We start from the raw sequence: 22,351 nt of genomic DNA on the forward strand, positions 1-22,351 counted from the left end.
GGAGGAGGTGCTCTAGGAAGTCACATGTCAAGAAGTGGGAGTATGTTACCCTTGAACCTTCAAAAGATGTCACAGATGCTAATGAAGTTGAAGATTTTGCATACGAAGGACACCATGATGCTTTGAGTGATGCACTTTGCATTGGTGACAATTTTGCTGTCATAGCTCCTCATGACAATGAGGAGCTTACAGAATTTTATGTCTTGAAATGCACAGCTCAGAAGCAAAAATCTTATACCAAGCTAACAGATGGCTAGGGGAATGTTTGCCTTGCTGTTGTTAAGGGAATATGGTACAAACAAGCGAAAGGAAATCCCTATGAGTATAAGCTATTACGGTGCAAGCCTGAAGCTATTTTGCCATCCCACCTTGTAAGATCCATCAAGTTCCGAATGGAAAAGGTTCAAGGATGTGGGATGAGATTTTTGCTTTCCCCATAAGCATATGAGACTATTTACAATAGCACTCCCTTTAATGTATAGCTTGCTGAAAATAATTCAAGCTGTTTCTTTTTTTGGACATACTTGTTTTTTTTGGATCCTCGTCTACTCATGCAGGCAAGGGTCACCAAGAGCCACACCAGGCTTGTGGGTGTCTGTGAATGATAATTAAACTTGCCTGATCTTTCTTAGGGATGCTCAAATTGTGGTACATGGTAAATCTTACTAGGCACATTCCATACATGTCAAGGTATTCTTTTACACTATGGGTCTTATGATGTGGCATGACCATATTGCTCAAGATACACAATTAATGAGCTTCTAAAGTATACCACTATACGAGTACCTAGCAAGAGGACCTTGGATTCCAATAGAGGGGAGGTTTGTGCATATCTACAGTCAACCGTTGTGAGTAGCACTCCATTGAGATCCAAAATTAAAGTTGGCCGTAATTGAAATGAAGGGTTGGTTGGATCCTCCCAGGCACGATACATCTTTGCATTAGGATGTCTCACACTACCACCTGCAATCGATTCGATAACATCTCTTAGTTTAGTTCTCTGATTACTCTCATGCTTTTCAAACAACTCTGATGCTTTCTGATCAACAGCAATATGGGCACTTACATCACCCTCCACTGAAGCTGTGTCTTATGCCTCATAATGCTCCTTGAACACATAGTTCTTTGCAGCATTTTCTGAGCTCTGAGAGCTGTCCTCTTCAGTCCCACATTCACCTTTTACCTCACTTTTCCCCTCAAATGCAACATAAAAACTAACAGCCTGTGCTTTAATGTGTATTAGCATGTTAGCAGCATTGTCTATAGGAACACCACAATCCTGTGTTTTCCTTGCATTCTGTACTATGGCTGCAAGGCATGATGTCTGTCCACTTTCATCCTCAGCTCCTGTAACTTCCTAGCATCTGCTGGGTCTGACGCATTTTCAACCTTTTGCAACTCAGATTGTGCATCTTCCAACTATCTTTTCAAACTACTAACTAGGAGCTGTGCCCCTTCATCTCTGCTTTGTACTTGTCAACTTTTCTCGTAGCTTCGTTGAGCTCTGACGATAGGGCATGAGCATATTTCCTTTCAAGCACCTCAATTATTCCGTCCAACAACACAGCAATTGCCTCTGAGTCCACATGCATATTTTGTACTGTCTCCGATTGCTCAAGAGGCTTCACCTGTTCAAACCTGGGGGTATGCGGTGCAGAGGAAGCATGGAAAATAGACCATCGGTGCTTCTTTGCATCCATAGCCGCTATCATGCTCTCAAAAAATAAAGCCTAATCGACTAGCCCTTTTGTACACTCATACAGAAAACCTCTTGTTGCAAATGCCTTGGTCACCTCCATCCCATAGTTGCTGGGTGGTTCCTGATATACCGAAGTAAAAAGGGTGTAGAACCTGGGCCACTCTAGCTTCAAAGTCCTGCATTTTACTTTACTGCCCCTTCTTGGCACCTCATCAAAACATGATAGCCAATCTGCATCTGTAAAATTAGCCTCACCCAATGTTCGCGCATCCACTCCAGAATTTGAAAGACCGTAGACTTCATGTGCTTGGGTTTTGGTCATACAGAAAACTGACTTTCTTTCAAACTGGACGTATGGAGGGTACCAACGCGATTTGCCCTGCAACATTCCGTAGCACAGTTCAACACATTTATACTAACATATTTTCATGTATGATCTGCTTGCTTTGGACATGCACCTTCCATATATATGCATGTGGCTACAAGTATGCTTATGTTAACAATGCTTGTGCGCATGTATAGAAAGTGTGGGAGTATCAAAGGTGTAGAAAATGTGTTCTCCAGTGTGTTGTCAGCATGCAATAGGCAATGTAGTGTCACTAAAACTCAATAAAGCACTATTGCCCACAACTTGAATTTTTCAAGGGATGTTTTGGTATGCAACACACTTATTACAATACACGGCAAGTGAGGAGTCATCATTGAAGCAAAAAATTTGTTTTGTAAGGTATTCAATAGGGACATTGTTTCATGGATGACATTGTGAGCACACTCACTCCATTACCCCCTAGAACAGCATGGTAATACCCTAACATGCATGTGCAACACACCTCAAACACAAGGCTATAGTATGAAATGCTACACTTGGGGCATATGTTGATAAAGGCCTAGCAAGCAAGGCAATGCAATCGTTTAGGCAAATTCATAGAGAAGAAGCAATGCAATCGTTTAGGCAAAATGCATAGAGAAGAAGCAACGTTAGACCATCTAATGTTTGTATTTTCTCCTCAAGCATGTGGTGTTCTTGCTAATAAAGGAGGAGAAGAATCAACCAAGTCAACATCTCTAGAAATTGGAAGCTCTTTGCATGCCACAGCTTAACTAGCAGGCTTTTGCTTAGGGGCCCTTATGTTAACAATGCTTGTGCGCATGTATAGAAAGTGTGGGAGTATCAAAGGTGTAGAAAATGTGTTCTCCACTAGTGTGTTGTCAGCATGCAATATGCAATGTTGTGTCACTAAACTCAATAAAGCACTATTGCCCACAAATTGAATTTTTCAAGGGATGTTTTGGTATGCAACACACTTATTACAATACACGACAAGTGAGGAGTCTTCATTGAAGCAAAAAATTTGTTTTGTAAGGTATTCATAGGGACATTGCTTCATGGATGACATTGTGAGCACACTCACTCCATTACCCCCTGGAACAGCATGCCTGGAACAGCATGATAATACCCTAGCATGCATGTGCAACACACCTCTAGAAAAATTCACACAAGCCAGGCACCTGAACAAAAATTGGCTGCACAACAACATGTGTAAAGATGCTCACCTCTGTGCTTGGAGTGGCATCTGAGCCCAGCTGCATGTTGAACTTCTTGCTTGGTGTAGTAGGTGATTTGGGTGTAAGAGGATAATGCCCCTTTCTTATAGCTCCTTTGGCCTTTGCTGCAGCTGAGGAAGGAGAGGAGGAAGCTAGCACTCTGTGAGATTTCCTGGCTGGGGATGGCTCTGGAGAAGATTTCTTGGCTGGGGATGGCTCTGGAGAAGATTTCCTGGCTGACCTCCCTCTCGGCTGCTTTCTTGTTGCTCTCAAGCTTCTAGCATTTCCATGCTTGCAAGCTTCCCCCCCAGACGAGGGTCCTTGCTCTGCAACCGCCGAGCGGGCACTCCTCATGATGGTTGCGAAGTGGTGCAAAGGTAGTGCCCCCACTCCTTTGGTTTTGCCACGCCTTGAATTGAATAAATTAAAAAACTTATTGAAGTCTTTTAAAATTCCCAACATTCCTATGGCTACCAACTGAGCTCCTAACCCTGAAATCTGGTAGCTAGTGTACCACCTATTCATGCATATACCCAGAAGCAAGAAGAAGAGAAAAAGAGGAGAGAACGAGAACATCATAAAAAGAGAGAAGAAGCTCAAAAGGGGAAGCTGACTACAAGAATCAAAATTGTCATACCAGTGGAAGAGAAAGAAGAAGGAAGCAGAGAAAAAGAGAGAGGAAGAAGCTCAAAAGGGGAATCTGCCTAAAAGAACTGAAATTGTCATACCAATGGAACTTCAACCTTGGGTGGCGACTCTGGCACAGAAGATGCAAGAAGGCCCAAGCCACAGCTACCCAGAGAGCTAGAGGTAGAACTCCCAAGCCAGAAGCTACACATGAACAGAGGGCTGATGTCTGTGGGGCCCAAAACATCCTCTCTCAGGCTCTCTCTTTGATGGAGGATTATGAGTCAAAGGCCCGGAGCACCATCAATCAGATATGTGCCATGAACCATAGACAACATGGAAAGCTCATAAATGCCACAGCTAAAGCCAAGGATTTACAGAACAAATCATAGATGATGGCACAACACATTGAGGAGATGTAGAACAAGATCACTCTACAACGGAAAAGGCGCTAGTGTAGCAAAAAGAGCTGAGTGAAGGGAAGATCAAAGCTCTCATCAGTGAGAAGCACCTACTCCAAGTTCAGGCGAACATGCTTAGTGCAAAATTAACGGAAGCCCAAAAGCCAACAAAGGTCTAGGCTGACGTCATCCAAGGACTGAAAAAATGAAGTGCTGGAGAGCACAACGGCGTTGGCGATTACCCAATCAGAAGCCCAAGCCCTGAAGAACCAAGAGGAAGAAGAGATTTTATGCCTTCAGCTCGATACCAAGGCAATAATAATAAAAACAACGAAGGCCAGAATCAGCAAGGTCTGGGATCAGGCACTACAATCCTTGATAGAAATCCAGGAGAAGATGTCTTGCAAAGCACAATAGGTCATTCGTGACCTATTGTGACCTAGAGGAAGATGATGATGCAAACAAGGAGCCACAGCAACAACAACAACAACCACAACAGCAACAACAACAGCCAGTAGGCCAGGAGTCCCCCAAAAAAAGTGCTTCCGAAAAGGGAAAACAAGTGGAAAATGAAGACCAAATTCTAGTACAAGCATTGAAGGCTACTGCTTGGAAAGCAGAACACTGGGAAAAAGAGGCGAAGAAGCTAGCAGAAAGAAATAAGGTGTTGCAACAGGAGTTGTAGAGGACGGAAAGCAGTCGACTGGGAAAAAGAGGCGAAGGAGCTAGCAGAAAGAAATAAGGTGTTACAACAGGAGTTGCAGGGGACGACACCACACCCTCCTAGGAGTATGCAAAAATACTAAGAAGTGTTCCAAGACAGAGACAAGTCCAAGCCAAAGAGCAGACAGAAGATTACAAACAGAAGCTTGAAAGAAGCACAAAATTTGAAATAGAAGCCATCAATGAGTTGAAATAGAAGCCATCAATGAGTTGAACGCACTAGAGTTGGAAATGCTGCACTCCATTGACAATGAAAATCAGCTCAGAAAAGAAGGGCCTGGAGATTGGAAAGACTACAAAGCTGCTCTCTCTAGATGCAAATAGAGAAGGCACAACAAGTAGTAGAAATAGTACAACATACCTAGAAGACAAGGCCAAGGATAACTCGCAAAGGTGAAGATCGATGCGGAGCTAGCCACAGAAAGCACAAAAATATTATCACCCGAAGTACCCAAAAAGGAGTGTGGGGAGGTACTGGTTAAAGTCCGGAAGTTGTAGGACACCAACCAAGCCCTACTCAAAGAAAATGACCGCCTGAAAGACCGATTGGTCAACAGCTCCGCAGCTCCGTGGGGCAGCCTGAATAATCTATTCTTTGAGGCTTCACATGTGATGTTCTCTGAACTGCTGAAGGCTAACATAGAGATGCCATAATATTTTTTAAATGCAGATAGAATAAAATCCATACTTACCAAGAAAAATCTTCCCCTAGAGCACCCATGTTCTCAATTCTTGTTCTCTTAGACACTAAAGGGAAGGAGGATGCAACCACCTACAAGTGCCAGTTTTTGGAAGTGGGGCACTAGAGACTCGGAAGCAGAGAAGGCACAAACTCCACCTGATGATCCAGCAGAATATGAAGAAGCTTCATCGGTCGAGTGAAGATTCTAGGAAAAATGCCACTCAGAGCGGTGGTAAAAGTTTTTGATCTAGACATCACAGACCGACAAAAAGGGTCTAGGATGCTCATAAGAATAGGCAATAAAGTTAAAGAAGATGCAGAAGTATGCCACCTACTCCGATAATTTATACATCCTAGACCGCACTCCCCATAAATGTTCATAAAACTCAAAGAAAAATTTCTCAAGAGAACTAGTTCCAGAGCAAAAGCTCGAGCACCATGTGTGCCACGTGTTGCGCCCAGCACCTCAGTGGCAGTAGGAGATGCAATCAACCCACTCCCCATGTCGCGAGCACCACCTTGGTATCGCACGTGTAAAGGTGGTGGACTGTAACCACCAAAGAGCTGTTGCCAAGAACAAGAAGTCTCAGCTCAAAAGGGCGATCGATCACTACTCTGTGTGTGTGTGTGTGTGTGTGTGTGTGTGTGTGTGTGTGTGAGAGAGAGAGAGAGAGAGAGAGAGAGAGAGAGAGAGAGAGAGAACGAATGTATGAAGGGTGCAGTCATTGTATGCTCTCAACAACTGGTAGTTGACAGTTAGTGTGTCATGAAGCTTATTATAAAGATATAGTCCTCAGGAAGTCATAGCTTTGTGTCGGGTAATTGCTCTGTAATACTTCTAGAAAGTAATCATAAGCGATGTCGCTATTCCATCAGTCTCTGCATTACACTCTACACTGTGTTGATTAAGCATGATGTGTCTCTCTTTTAATAAATAGAGTGTGAGTGTGATATGCAGTGGCTAGTTGTAGAGTGAGAGCTGAGAGCGTGTAAGTGAAGGACTACACAACAGAATGGTGTTCTAAGTGTCCCCATGACCACTTAAGAGAGTATTTGTATCCAAAAACTCTGGCAAGTGACTACACATCTCCCACGGCATTTCCCGACTGGTCTGTCACCCCAGACAGCTGTCTTGCCATTCAGGTGAGAGGGAAATTAGCGAGAAACAAGAGTCTAAACTTGGCCACACTAACGACCATATTCCTAGAAATACAAGTGATGAAGGGTGCAATATCTTGGCGACTAACGGCCCTATTATTGTTGGAAAAGGTATATTGCCCACTAACGACGACTAGTGATAAAGGGGGGGCGACATGCAACCTTGGGATATAATGAAGGTGGATTTAAAGTAGCTTATATGCATAAAAATGAGTACAATGTGAACAAGAATCAGCCGTCTCCTTCACGTGGGCTAGTGGATGAGTTGTAGCTCAAAAGTGGTGGGAGGTGGCCCTTGATTAGTTGGAGCTTAATTAAGCACGATGATTTATTATTAAGAGGCACCCATATAATGCAATGTGTGTGTGTTCATCTCATATCATTGCCTTGTTATTTTGCTAATCTAATTACTAATTATCATTACTACTCTATTATGCTAAAACCATGAGCTCAATCGATTTTTACACTCCATAACTTGCTCCCATGTTGGAATTTCACATGGTATCAGAGCCTTCACTATCCCTCATCAATCTAGATTATCTAATCATCTCTATTAGTTATTTTTAATTAAGTCATAATAACTCTACTAATCCATTTTTCACCATGATCCATCCACCTTCAAATCAGCTCAAAATATCATCATCGAAGCATTTGTACTATTATTTGAGTTGCCCTCAAACTTTCAACACATTATGAAGCATTATCATTGAGTTCTGAAGGTAAGTCAAAGCAAAACAAAAGAGTGTGAAGAAGTAGTTTTTAGTGCTAATTTATGCTTTCTTTTGGAGAGCTCAAAATTGGCAGTCCTTGGGTGCACACTGATGGGTGCACACTGATGAAGGTATACAAGGCTTGTTCTTGGTTGGAGTGAACTGCATCAAAATTTCTCCAATTACATCTCTCAAATCTCTGTTATAAACACTGTGGGCAGAATCTATAGTTTTTTTGCTAATCTCATCATCATAAGTGCTAATTAGAGAGGGTTATGGAGCAACTGAGGGTTGGGACTTCTAATTAGGTTGTTGTTATATCCTTGTATGCCTTTATTTCACATTCCCTCTCATTCATAGCTCAAATTCCCATTCCAATCTAGGGTACACATTTTGAAAATGTGTAGATTTAGGTTTTTTGAGTTTTTGGGCTATTTAGGCTAATTAACACTTGCCATTGCATTAATCTCTCGGTATAAGCATTGGAATTGGACACTCCAACTACTAAGACCTTCCTTATTCATTGCATAGAATCATGGCAAACATCCTACCTCATTGAAAAATTCAATGGTAATGGCTTTCATACTTGGTAAGTGTGAAAGTCAAGCATATGCGAATGAGGGAGAACCTATGAGGCATAGCAAGTGTGAAAGTCAAGCATATGCGAATGAGGGAGAACCTATGAGGCATAGCAAGTGGGAGAGAGAAGTGTCCCATGGAGAATTGAAGAACGCATGAGTAGGAAGAGATGAAGTAGGCTTAACCATACATTGGGTTTAGAAGATTTAATCATACATCACATTGCTTACTTAGAAACATCAAAAGAAGCTTGGGATAATTTGGAAAAGCTTTTTTGGGGCTAAAAGGGAAAAACTCTAGGATAAGCTTAAAATTCAAATTTTTGGCCTTGAATTAAAAGAAGGGGAATCATTTTTTACACATTTTAACAAGATGAAAGGCATATGAATCAACTAGCATTGAATTAAAAGAAGGGGAATCATTTTTTACACATTTTAACAAGATGAAAGGCATATGAATCAACTAGCATTGATGCATTAGTGGAAGAGGAGGATGTAATAGCAATCCTTCTCAAAATCATGACAATGGAAGAGTATGGGCCACTAGTAGCTACTCTCGAGAACCTTCTAGACCCAACATTTGTAGGAATAGAAGTGGTTCTTTTAGAGGAAGACAAAAGGCACAACAACAAGGCTACATTAACAAAAATGAGAGAAAAGAAAGCTTTCTTCTCAAAAGGAGGACTAAAGTACAAAGAAGGCACCTTAAGCAAAGTCACATGCCACTACTATAGGAAGGTAGGACACACGGTGAAGGATTGCTATAATAAGAAGTTGGCTAAGGAGACCAATATGATGGTCAACAAAGAAGGAGACGAGAATGACGCTTCCCACAATCACACGATCAACTCTGCTAGATGTAAAAGGTCATGAACCTCACCTTGTAATTGCAATGCTAATCCCTACCCTTGTGTAAAATGCAATTAATATCTACATGTGTGCCTAAAGGTAAGTAGATTGGTTCATTTATAGCATGTACCTTGGGGTGTAGACTCTAACACATGATAAAGGTAGGAATTCATCACTTGAGTGGTCCATATATGGCAAGCATATTCTCATGTATGGGCCAAGAAAATAATCTTAATGTGTAGGACATGTTGTTCTTCTTGGTATTAATTATATAAAACACTATATCTTTAGTTAATAAACCACATGTTGTTCTTCTTAGTATTAATTATATAAAACACTATATCTTTAGTTAATAAACCACATCCAAGTTAATGGCTTCCACTAACCATACTGTTTTGTTATAATGTGCATGGACATGATGACATGGAGAATTGAATTGGAGGAGCAAAAACAAGGAGGGTGATCTTTAGAACAAGCTACACATTTGCACAATGTATTTATTTGAATATACAACTTTCATGCTAGTTAAAAAGTTGAACTCTACATGTACTTTTGATAATTCAAAGTATTCGAAAGATATATGCCATAACTTTTTCATTATTATAATTTTAAAGCCTTGTGAATTCTAGGGCGATAGCTCATTTCGACCCATTGAGTCATGCTCACCTCTTGGTGGGTGTTGACTTTATGTCCTTTTGTTTGTTTAACTCTCTAAAGTTGTGTGACTAAATCTCAAATCAATTTATGTATAATATAATCACAATTCCATTGCTTAGAACAATACTTAATAATAAATTTTATACAAATTATAACGATGCATCATAGCTCATTATTAATTTTATTACTATTATCATTGTCATTATCATTATTATTGTTATTTAGTTATTTAAATTTACACGACCTAGACAACTATATATAGAGCCTAGGTATTAAGGGTGTTTAAACACTTATTAGGTGAAAAAGGTTGACACTCGTGTGGTTGGAAACTTTGATGTGATTGAGATCTTTGGACCACCACTTTACACATCTCTTAAGGAAGTTGAGGATTAGCTTGTGCTTCCTCATGGTATTCTCCTCATGGTATTGCTAGAAATATGCCTTGGCTATGAAAACAAGCTTCTTTCTGACATGTCAAACATCTCCAGCAGTTGGAACATGATGTGTTGGCAGAATTCCACTTAAATCGTACGACATAGCTTAAATCTAACGGCTTTTTGATTCTTCTAGCCAGTAGATGTATTAACACTCTCAAAATGATGGGTGATGGAAAAGCTTAATTGATGGGGGATGTTACTTGGAAACATCTCATCTTCTTCACTTTATCCATTAGATGCTTACTTGAATTTTAGAGGCTTTGCAAGTGTGTAAGGCCATTTTCTCATGGTCAAGTTTACTTGGCCCAAGTGAATGTTCTCAACCTCATAACGATGCGAAGGCAAGGTTTTGGCTAGGTTTTCTCCTTCTTTTTGGCACAATGACAAAGCAAGAGGCTAAGTTTTCTAATAACGAAAGAGGCCCACTTAACTTGGGGTTGTGAAAAGGAGTGGGGAAGACAACCTAGTGGTAGAGCTTAAGTTGAGGTCGTGAGTTCAAAACTCACCCTCCCCAAGTCCACAAAAGGGGTGGGTAATAATGGGGTGTGTGTAAAGCATCACTAAAAAGAATAAAACTTGGGTTTGTGAGACAGGTGATGATTTAAACAAGGCCATTTTTAGCACCCTAAGGCTTTGAGGTGAAGCAAAAGTTGCAAAAATAAATTGTGACTTCTAATATTTAATTCATAATTAATCTCCATATGTATAGCATATTCACTCTTTTTTGGAGTGCATAATTAATGCCACTAACATGGCATTAATTAACAAAACCTTACATTAAATAAAGGAAAGGTGCAGCAAACCACAAAATTTTTTACAAGACGACCAACTAATGTTCTAGTGTTAACAACATCTAGTTTATATTGCTTCCAAATAAAGGGCATTTATTTACATGACATCATCAAGGTTTGACATGACAAAAAAATCAAAGCATGAAGATAAGGAAAATGAACAAAACCTTATCCAAGAAATCACACTATAATCTATAGACAACTTCTGGTTCAAAGAAAGCAAGCATCATCCTTTGGTAATCCAACAAATTTTCTAGTGGCAAGAGAAAGAGGGATGAAATCTTCTCCATTCATAAACGCTTCTTTAAACTTTGCACTTCTTTCACACGTAGACATGTAGTTGTTTATGTAGTCTTCTTGTGGAAGAGAGTCTCCTTTAACATCAACTATTATTGGGTTCTAACGAGTCGCTGTCTCATTGTGTTCATCAATGTCATGATCACTCCCATGGTTTTCTTCTACTTCCGTATTGTTTGCATTGAAATACCTTCTTGTAGGCATGTCCATCACTTTCCAAATTGATGTAGCTTGTTTTCTCTCCATACCATTACCTGTTTTAGGTATAATCCATTATGTGGCAAGATAATATTTTCCCTTGCGTATCATTCGAAGTAGAGTATGTGTGGCACCAAACTTGTCAAGTATGTATTCATTATTTTACGGATAAACTCCTCAAGAGGCTCCCAGTGTGCAACATATCTATGTCATCGTTTCCAATGCCAGCTATCACAGAGGCTTCAAAAAGCCTAGTCTTCTTCTTAGTGGGGAATTTTGGGCAATTGCTAAACAGAAGGATTCGACGCAGCCTTCTTCCCTTTCATAACTTTGGGACTGTCACAAGAGCCTATAATAAAAAATAATATAAAATTAGTTATCGAGCAAAGCTTCATGGTTGTTTAATACAGACAATGAATTGATATTCAATTAATGTTTGAAATAGACACACGTTCACAGTTGTGTTAGTTGTCTGACAAAGCTAAACATTTCTTCGATGAAGACAAAGTTTCATGTTTGTTTGATCATATAAATAACAAACCTAAGGATCTCACTTTCCTCTTGACAAGGACATTCCTGATGGAGGAGGGACCTTTAGGCGGCATCACTATCCTGCAACATGGATGATTTGGAGGAGGATTTCTTTATACAGTAGATGCCGTTGCCAGACAGGACAAGTTGACGATACACCAAGTAACACATTAGTTACATTATGTAGAGGAAACCTTTTGGGTACCATTGTTACAACCACACCACGAAGGAGAATGACACCATCGTTATAAATAATGGCAGCCAAGATGCCTGGAAAAGAAACAGTACATAGAAGGATACCATGCCTCTGTTGGCACATGGTCGACATGCTGTAGAACCTTCAATGTCACCTACACAACAGGAAAACGGGATGGCGATCCCTATAGAATGACATGGCCATCCCTAGGAAAGTAGCCACATACAAAGCACGACAAGCAAAAACATGCAAATCTGCAAATTTGCTAAACATTGATGAAGGAAGTATTGGAAATATGTTGGAATTTATGATCAATGTCATGGTCTAAGGTTAAAGCACTCAATAAAATGAAAAAGGACCATGTAATATGAAGGAAATCCAGGTGAATGAAGGGTAAACCCCCACTTGAGATAGGCGAGTTTCATTAGATGCTCTGGAGGCTATATTCTAGGGAGCCATGTGGGGGGAGATGGCCTTGGATGCCTTTGATAATATGTAAGCAGTGATGTCACTCAACCATGTACAACTTGGCTATAAAATGGTGGCCTTCCTAATGAGAAAAACACGAATTTTATATGCTATGTAATGCCCCTTATTGTGCTGTCATTATGCTCTCTTAATCTTGGATTAAGTACTAGTTAATCACTTTTTGTTCATGTGACCATCATGGGTTATCTTGAACCACCATAGCTCTTTCATCACTCCATGAACTCATTAAGCTTTTATCATCTCTCATTATGCTATTCCCAACATGGTATCAGAGCCATGATTACCCCTAGGCATAGAAATTAACCACATTGATCAATTTTTCATTTTTTTCAAGCTTTCCATTAAAGCTTCACTGCACCCCCTGCTGGTTTTTTGCCTCATGTGAGCTCTATACTCCACCAAATCTCACACTTTTTGATTCAAAAGAGAGCTAACATCCGGCGCTTTCTACACCTAGCTCCATTGGAGCTCCCACGAAGCATACGCGGCGTATTTCTCCCTGCAGCAGCAGCCCGCCGCCTCTGCGCTGCGAAATTGGTAAAATTGAAGCCCTACAAAGCATGGTTTACAAATTCCTCTTATGAGCATTACATTGATGCTATGAAGCTCCTCCTTGTTGATTTTCATGAGCAATGGTCCACTGTAGCTGCTGTTTGAACTAATTTCTCAGTGACAGTATATGCTGTGTTGCAGAGCAGATTTACAGAGATTGAAGCAACATCTTGGCATGTTTGAGTGCTGAGATTAGAGCCAATACCTTGGTTCTCACTTGGTTTAAAGCATTTTATGTTTCTCATTTGGGAAGAGCCTCATTCAATTGCTCAAAGCTCACTCTATATTTGGGGGCAGTTTTTTTCTCTTTAATTAATCATCTCCACTAATCACCATATAATTATCTATTGAGATGACATTCTAATATGCATATTGAGTTGAATATCTCTTTGTAGTCATGCATTCGGATGCTGAATCATCTAATGAAGATTATATCAAAAAATCATTAAAACCCAAAAGCAAACCTAGGATCAAGTCTAGGCCCCGTTATTATCATTATGCAAAAGCTTATGGGTTTGGTGAATTCTTGAGTAATTTCATGCATATATATGGTGAAGGGGGATTCTAGCTTTTAATCTATTGCATTGTTCAGTTCCAATCATGGAGTCAACTTACATATCATCTTCTTTCATCAAGAAATTCAACGGTCATGACTTCCACACTTGGCAAGTCAAAATGAGATTTTTACTAATGAAAGAAGGAGTTTGGGGCATAGTCAATGGCACTATACCTAAACCTACCACACGAGAAGGAGAAATCTCTTGGCAAACCAAGGATGAGAAAGCATTAGCTCTCATTGCCCTTGGAGTTGAAGATAGTTATATACATTACATTGGTAATGGAACATCTTCACAAATTGCGTGGAATTCACTGGATAAATCTTTTGGTGCTCAAGGCCTCCACAGCAAAATTAGTCTCAAAGTAGACTTTTACAGTCTAGAGTACAAGATTGATGAGACACTTGCATCTCACATCAACACCATGAAGAGCTTGATGGCCCAGCTCGAAGCCATCAATGAACCAGTCAAGGAGAGTGATGCCATAGCCATCCTCCTAAAGTCAATGCCATCCGAGTATGATACACTCATGCCGACCTTAAAGTATATGCAGGATCCCACTTTGGAGGGAATAGAGAGTGTTCTCTTGGAAGAAGAGAAGAAGCTGAAAGGTAGAGCCATTGATCTTGTCTCAAACCAGGCATACCTTGTTCAAAAGCAAACCGGCAAATCACTCCAATGTACACATTGTGGAAGGACAGGACACCTTGCCAAGAATTGCTACCACAAAGACAAGCCAAAGCGAATATGCACCAAATGTGGAAAGCCAGGTCATCTCGCCGACAAATGTTACACCAACCAGGCAAATATGGCAAGCATTTCGAATGATTCAGCAGAAGAAATCCAAGCATGCAACAATGTTACTACCTCCTTTGATGCAGAGGTAGATGCAGAATGGGCTTTCTAAAGCCAACAATGTTTATGCCCTCTCTTACCCAAACGTTTATGTATGGACACCTCTAACCACCGATGATGTAGGTTATGTGTTTCTATGATGCTCACAATATCTCTCAGTAGGCCATGTAGCCCTCAAGGGGGGATTGATGGGGAGTTGGGTCTCCATGACCAACAAATGATGATGATGATGCCCATGGATATGATAATGATGATGCTATGATGATGATGGGGTATGGGAGAGGAATGTTTTCATGTAGGAATGTTTTTTTCTTTTCGCAATGTAGAAGCTATGCTCCCTATGAGCGATGCTAATTTCTTTTATGTACTGTAGAGCTATACTCCTTATGAGTTAAGCTTTTTCTTTCATGTAATGTTTGGATCAAGGGAGGGCGATATACCATGCCATGATCAAGGGAGGGTATTGGAAATATGTTGGAATTTATGATCAATGTCATGGTCTAAGGTTAAAGCACTCAATAAAATGAAAAAGGACCATGTAATATGAAGGGAATCCAGGTGAATGAAGGGTAAACCCCCACTTGAGATAGGCGAGTTTCATTAGATGCTCTGGAGGCTATATTCTAGGGAGCCATGTGGGGGGAGATGGCCTTGGATGCCTTTGATAATATGTAAGCAGTGATGTCACTCAACCATGTACAACTTGGCTATAAAATGGTGGCCTTCCTAATGAGAAAAACACGAATTTTATATGCTATGTAATGCCCCTTATTGTGCTGTCATTATGCTCTCTTAATCTTGGATTAAGTACTAGTTAATCACTTTTTGTTCATGTGACCATCATGGGTTATCTTGAACCACCATAGCTCTTTCATCACTCCATGAACTCATTAAGCTTTTATCATCTCTCATTATGCTATTCCCAACAGGAAGCGCCATCTCGTGTGGCATTGTTTACAACCTTTGAGGTGACCTGCATAGCAAGGAAACGAGATGGCAATCCATTCAAAATCAGATGACCCATGCAGCATCATGTAGAACCTTCGACCCGACCTGGACACCAAGCAAACGGAATGGTGCGCTTGTTGTAGAATCACATGGCCATTGCAGGGAAAGTGGGCATATGCAAACCATGGAAATCGAAAGCATCCAGTTTGTGCGTCAAAGGTAATAGTGTGTACACCTTTTGAGATGGATTGCATGCACTTTCTTTGGAGAGATTTTTCATACTAAAAATAGAACTTTAAATTTTCCTTTTAAACCTAAGCTTCGTTAACAAATTATTTAAAAAACCTAAGGTGTGCATTTGGGTCAAAAAAAGTTTGGGTGCCTTATTATTTATTAAGCTTCCATAACATTTTGAAAAGCTCTCTCGAAGTAGGCAGGAGCCAAAAATGTGGTACTTGTGCTATTTTCTGCATCGGCTGTTGGATTACAGGTTACCAGAAGTGGAAGCTCTTGCAAAGCTCTTCCTGGAAGAAGAACAAGAATACGATGATCATCACAGCAGCCACAACCATCACCATCGCCAACTACAGTGGAAACAGCCCGAGCACCACCATCCAGACTCTCCTTTCTACTTTGTGAACCTGCCATCTGAAGAAGTCGCACGCAGCATCGCCTCCAGAAGTAGGTTTTCTCATGATCCCCCTCCACTCCCCTCTTTCAAGCTGATCACGTTTGTGCCATTTTGCATTCAGCCTCATCTACAACCGTTGACACAACCTCATCACTTGCCATGCCATTGTATTCAGTAGCTTTAGTTTCATTACATCTACATACATACATACATACATACAGCTCGAGGTGTTTTCCCATTGTTTCTCAATGAGGCATTGCTGTCCCCCTGTGGGACAGCTATGAATATGCATTACTTTTATTAATGAAGCGGTGGTTTCACTAAAAAAAGTGTATATGTGCGTGCGTGCGTGTGTGTGTGTGTACATACATTTTTTAATGTATACATATATACAAACATTTTTTAATTTGTTTCTTGCATGGGGTGTTCAGGCATGAACATATCTTTCTTGCCTTATTTTTTTCTTGATTTGGAAGAGTGTGATTTTTTAAATTTTAGTGGGCGTTTGAACTCATGTTGAGATTATGGATTAGGCTACACACCCGGACACATTCTATTTTCTTTTGTTTTGTAGCATGAGCACTATTTTCTTGTGTAGGTTTTTTGGTGAAAGGAATCTTTGAGGTATGGGGAGTGGGTAGATCTTATGAAGACTTGCGTGCAGCTATTGAGAGCTATCCTGAAGGCAGAAAGGCCCCTTACCTAGCTGCAAACAGTACCTTCAAAGTAGTGGTTGACTGTTTTGGAAAGGTTTTGAGCCTCCATGAGCAGACACAACGTATTGACAGTCTGCATTACATTCCTTTTCAGGTTAGAGTTCTTGAATGCACTATTTCTGGCCCTAAAGTGCAACATGCTGAAGAGCTCAAAGAGTGACATTTCATTGTGTATTTTCATGCTTCAGGGCAAGGTAAACCTAAAGAATCCACAACACAAGTTTTGGCTCCTGGAATCAGATAGTCATGTTGTGAACAATGGCCTTCCACCAGCGATGCAAAAGCTGGTCTTCTTTGGTCGTGAAATCGCAGGTTCTGATCGAGGTCTGTTAGCAAAGTATGAGCTAAGCAAGCGCAAGTATCTTGGCCCAACAGCAATGGATGCGGAGATTGCTTTTCTTATGGCCAACCAAGCTTTGGTTAAGCCTGGGAAGTTTGTCTATGATCCTTTTGTTGGGACTGGCAGTATTCTTGTAGCTGCAGCACACTTTGGTGCCATTACAATGGTAAGCTTTTTTACTGTAAGGTAATGTATATAGCTGGACACAGTGGTTGGCTATCCCTTTTTGTGTATGCTTTTGTGTTTTTGTGACAATAATTTGGCTCACAGATTAACTTGAAAGCTTGTGGGTGATGGTGAAGTTTTAACTGATTATAAAGGACATATGACCATGCACTTTGCCAAAGTTTAGGTTACACCATGTGTTTCAGCATGTCTGATGTTACAGCCAATGAAATTGTACATTTATAAAAAATACACCCCACTATTTGTGGTTCCTCTTCATTTCCATCCACCAGCTTATTCAGTGATGTGCACATTGTGTACTGGCTTTCAGCTGAAAAAAGGGAATAACTTTCATGATTGCGAGCGTCAGCTGAAGAGCACAATTGTGAGCATTGGCATAGGGGGCAAAACTTGGGCAGCACGAAAGTGTACCAAAGTAGGACAGAAGTAGCAGCAAAGGGCAGACCAAGTCCAGGAAATGGCAAGGTTCGGGCACCCATCAAAAGCGTGTGTAAACGAACGTGTCCCATTGCATGCTGGCAGACCAGAAGCTGTGCACACTTGCTTCCTTTAAAAGGGGGAGCTAGAGCTAACCCATTAAGCACTTGCAGTCTTGAGTTCATATTTTTCCCACCGTATATGCAGCGCTTTGCAAGGACAACATCTGAGCAGAAAACAATCTTTTCCAATATTAACTTTAAACTCTTGGAATGGCCCTATGATGATTTGAGTAGAGATGGTTGTTGGTATTATAGCTATAGAGGATCAGAATCTTATGTTGAAGATAACCATGGTGTGTGTAGAGAGAGAGAGAGAGAGAGAGAGAGAGAGAGAGAGAGAGAGATTAAGCGTCTACTAAAGACCCAATGGGCCCATGAGACCAAAGTGATACAATAATGTCCATGGCATATCTCATCATGGAATGGAAAATAAAACAGAAAGAAAAAATAAACATAGCTATCTCACTCGGGTGATACAAAACCGTCCATGGAAACTCATCATGGAATACTAAGAACACAGAAACATGATAGCAACATTAGCTCCGAGTAGATGGTATACCGCTCTCCAAAATATCAAGCATGGGGCTAATGAGTACGACCGAGAGGTCTCCCTCAGCTATGTCACGTGGAAAGGTAGCTCGATGGGGCGGTGGAGCATGTCCTGGATTTGGAGCTGATGAGGTGATCGGGCATGCTGGAGTGCAGAGGCTCGATCCAAGGTAATCCCTCTCGGGCGAGGTAGGTCCGGAGCAGCTCGTGGAGGGTCCACAAGATCCACTATATCGGTGTCCTCCACCACCTGGGTCAGGAAGAAATTGGTAATGGTTGGCTGGCGAGGGAGGGGGCGGGGTGGCTGGGGCCGAAGCTCTCTCAAGACGGTGTCTCTGGGTCTGCGGAGCTCAAGGAGGAAGAGGCCTAGGCAACGTTGGTCTTGGAAGTCAATGATCCTGGAGAGTGGACCAAATCCTTCATGAAATAGATAGTGAAACCTCCCGCGGATCTCATAGTATACTAGGCAGCGGCATATGTAATGCTCCTCTGTCTCAACTTCTGTGTGGCATAATCGGCAGATCCTCTCCTCTCAAGGTCTCTGTATGAGCTTCCCGGCTTTGAAGATGCGCTCAACTCTACTTGTCTCCACTTTGAGGCGGTGGGATGAAACCCGTATCTGGCAAATTGCAATCTGCATGGCATGGGACATGTGAACCTGGTTGTTGGATGAATTCATCCTCAATTACTGTGAGGAAGTGATCTCTGTAGAAGTGCATCTTCGTGGGGAGCTATGAAGGTGTGAAACATGTGCAATGGGTGTAGAGGCTGAGAAGATCTTGAAGGGAGAGAGTATTGCACAACTCAATGATGGTTGATTGATTGATGTTTAAATGTGATAACACACACGAGAGAGAAGAAGAAGATATATTAACGTCTTGCAAAAGACCCAACCGGTCTATGAGACAAAAGGTGTACAATGTGTCCATGGAATCTCATCATGGAAAAAAAGATTTTATAGTAATCCCTAGAGAGAGAGAGAGAGAGAGAGAGAGAGAGAGAGAGAGAGAGGTTGCACATCACAAGAATGATACAATCTTGATGTATGCCTCCAACTCTTGTAGGTTCATTATGCTTAATCCCCCCTAGTTGTTACTTTGGGAGCTTGAGTAGGGTGGATGGGATAAAAGGGTTTTTTAGGCATCTGCTGCTGTAGGCTTCTTCTCCATTGACGATGGGATAAAAGGGTTTTTTAGGCATCTGTCCTGCTGTAGGCTTCTTCTCCATTCCTTTGACGATGTTCCATATTGCTCCTCGCATTAAGAGAAGTCAGATCTGAAAGAGTGCACAGAGCAGAAGCATACAAGCACTAGAGTGTGCTGAGAGAGAGTGCAAGAGAGAGAGATATGAAGCAACTATGCTGAATATATTGCACTAAAGTCTAAAACAGTCCAAGCAAGAGACATAAATAGTCTCATAAGTGAGGGAAGCAAAAGGAAGACTAGATTTTGAAAAATGAAAGAGGCAAGCCCACCTATTTATAGGTAAATAGGGCTGGCTGATTGGGCATCAAGCACCTGACCTAGGAAAAATGCCAGAAAAATAGGGTGGCCAGTCCACAACCAAGGGCCATGAAAAGGGACCAAAAGGGGACTCCAAATATGAGGAGAAACTAGGGATGAATGTGCTAACACCCCCTCTCAGCCCCAGATGTTGAACAAACTACGAGAAGTCGAAGAGATGAGGAGCCAAGGAAGCCTAAGAAACCGGCTTGGTGAACAAATCTGTTGCATTCTCTGCCGAAGGACAATACTCCAAGCACAAATCTCCTGCAAGAACTCGTTCACGAACATAGTGATACTGAATCTCAATGCGTTTCGTACGAGCATGAAACACAGGGTTCTTGGCGATGGTGATGCAATTTTGATTGTCACACCAAAGAAGAGTAGATCTGGTAGGAGGAAAGCCAAGCTCCCCCAATAATCTCCGCAACCAAATTGCCTCACATGTGGCATAACAAACTGCACGATACTCCTCTTTACAGGAAAGTGCCACAATAGGCTGCTTCTTACTGCTCCATGAAATTATTTGGCTGCGGACTTAAGTGAAAAAACACAACCAGTGGTCGAACGCCGAGTATTTGGATCTCCAGCCCAATTTGAATCAGGCCATCCAAGAAGAGTGCACCCTTGGCCATAGAAGATGCCAAAGTCCAAAGTACCACGCAAGTACTGAAGAACTCTTAGAGCACAATGCCAATGCTGCTGACGGGGTTTGGATGTGAAAGAATTCAATAAGTTGATTGCGAAACAAATGTCCAATCGGGGGTAGGTCAACCAAATCAAACCACCGACGAGAATCCGATACTGTCCCCGATCAATCCTTGGAGAAGCATCAAGAAGAGAGAGAGAGCTTCTCACTAGTATCCATAGGAGAAGATTCTGATCTGCATCTAGTCATCTGAAACCTGTCAAGTATCTCCCGTGTGTACTTCTGCTGAGAGAAGAAAGTACCCTTAGAGGTCTGCCAAATCTCAAAGCCAAGAAAATAATGCAAAAGACCAAGATCCGTCATCTCAAACTCTGTCTCCAAAGCATCCATCACTGAACGGATTCTCACAGAATAAGAATTCTATAAAGATGAGGTCATCAACATAGACCACAATGATAACAATCAACCCCCTCTTAAGGAGGATATAAAGGTTCGAATCTGCATGAGAACGGCGTAGGCTAAGCTTCTGAAAGAACTCATCAATTTGCTGGTACCAAGCCCGCGGAGCCTGCTTCAGACCATATAAAGCTTTCTTCAGCCGGTACACCTGATCTTGTTTGCTTGGAACCACAAATCCTGGCGGTTGATCAACATACACTTCTTGTGTAAGCTCTCCATTCAGGAAAGCTGACTTGACGTCCATCTGGAATACAGGCCATCTATGATGTCCTGCAAGAGCAAGAACGGTGCAAATGGTAGTTGTCCGGGCCGTCGGAGCGAAGGTCTCATCGAAGTCGACTGTTGGGTGTTGAGCATAACCCTTGGCAACCAACCTCGCCTAGTGCTTGTCCAAGCTGCCATCAGCTCGGAACTTTGTTTTGAAGATCCAACGCACACCAATCACCTTACGTTGCAGTGTGCCATTCCGTTCAATAGCATCCAGCTTTGCCTGCATAGCACGACTACAAGGCTCATGTGAAAGAGCCTCGTCCATAAAAGTGGGATCAGAAGGACCATGAATAATAGAGGACATAAGAGCATAGTTAACAAACATGTTGCCCTCATGAATTTGTTTCCCTGAAACTTTGGAAGATCGCCTGAGTGAACTAGGTGGAGGAGTTGAAGGAAGCTCACGTAACCCAGAATCACGAATTGTCTGAAATACCATCTAGGCAGAGATCTGCTCGAACTCGCTGGAGGAGGAGCACAGTCATCATAATCTGACTGAGAATCCACAACTGGAGGTGTAACAGAAGCAGAGGGAGGAGAAGGAGGCGGAGAAAGGAGCTCACCACCCCTCTCTGAAGATGTAGGAGTCTTGTCGAACACCATATCACGGCTCACAACGACTTTGTCGGCCTGCTGATCATATAGACGATATGCCTTGGACATAGAACTGTGTCCGAGAGAACCCATGCGCTGAGACTTTGAGTCCAACTTTGAGCGATGCTCGTTAGGCACTATGTACATACGCCGAACAACCAAATACCCGGAAATGAACAACAGAGGGCTTCTCACCATGGAATGCCTCATATGGAGTTTTATTTGGAAGAGGAGCAATAGGAGACCTGTTCTGAATGTAGACATCAGTAGAAGACGCCTCAGCCTAGAAACGTCGAGGTAATGAAGAATGCTCAAGCATAGCATGGGCCATCTCCATGATGGTCGTATTCTTCCTCTTTGCAACTCCATTATGTGAAGGAGTATATGCTGTAGTAAGTTGTCTTCGAATTCCATGATCCCTTCTTTTTACTGCTCCATGAAATGGCTGCAGACCCAAGTGAAAAAACCCAAGTGAAATGGCTGCGGACCCAAGTGA

The 22,351-nt window shown here is 41.7% G+C and overlaps 1 protein-coding gene across 2 annotated transcripts in view; it reads left to right on the top strand.

The window, feature by feature from the left end:
• Positions 1-15,861: 15,861 nt before the first annotated feature.
• TRM11 (tRNA modification 11 protein) overlaps positions 15,862-22,351 on the top strand; it is a 140,327-nt gene continuing 133,837 nt past the window's right edge. Inside the window, exons 1-3 of one of the 2 annotated variants that reach the window (XM_086780864.1) lie at positions 15,862-16,161; positions 16,710-16,921; positions 17,016-17,333. In XM_086780864.1, coding sequence (XP_086636990.1) covers positions 15,927-16,161; positions 16,710-16,921; positions 17,016-17,333 — 765 coding nt within the window. In that variant the 5' untranslated portion in view covers positions 15,862-15,926. The remainder of the gene's footprint in view (positions 16,162-16,709; positions 16,922-17,015; positions 17,334-22,351) is intronic. The other variant, XM_086780865.1, reaches the window with a different exon arrangement.

This window comes from Cibotium barometz, chromosome 42 (assembly GCF_041138505.1).
Source record: "Cibotium barometz isolate CiBa-2024 chromosome 42, ASM4113850v1, whole genome shotgun sequence".
In the NCBI taxonomy this organism is placed as follows: Eukaryota; Viridiplantae; Streptophyta; class Polypodiopsida; order Cyatheales; family Cibotiaceae; genus Cibotium; species Cibotium barometz.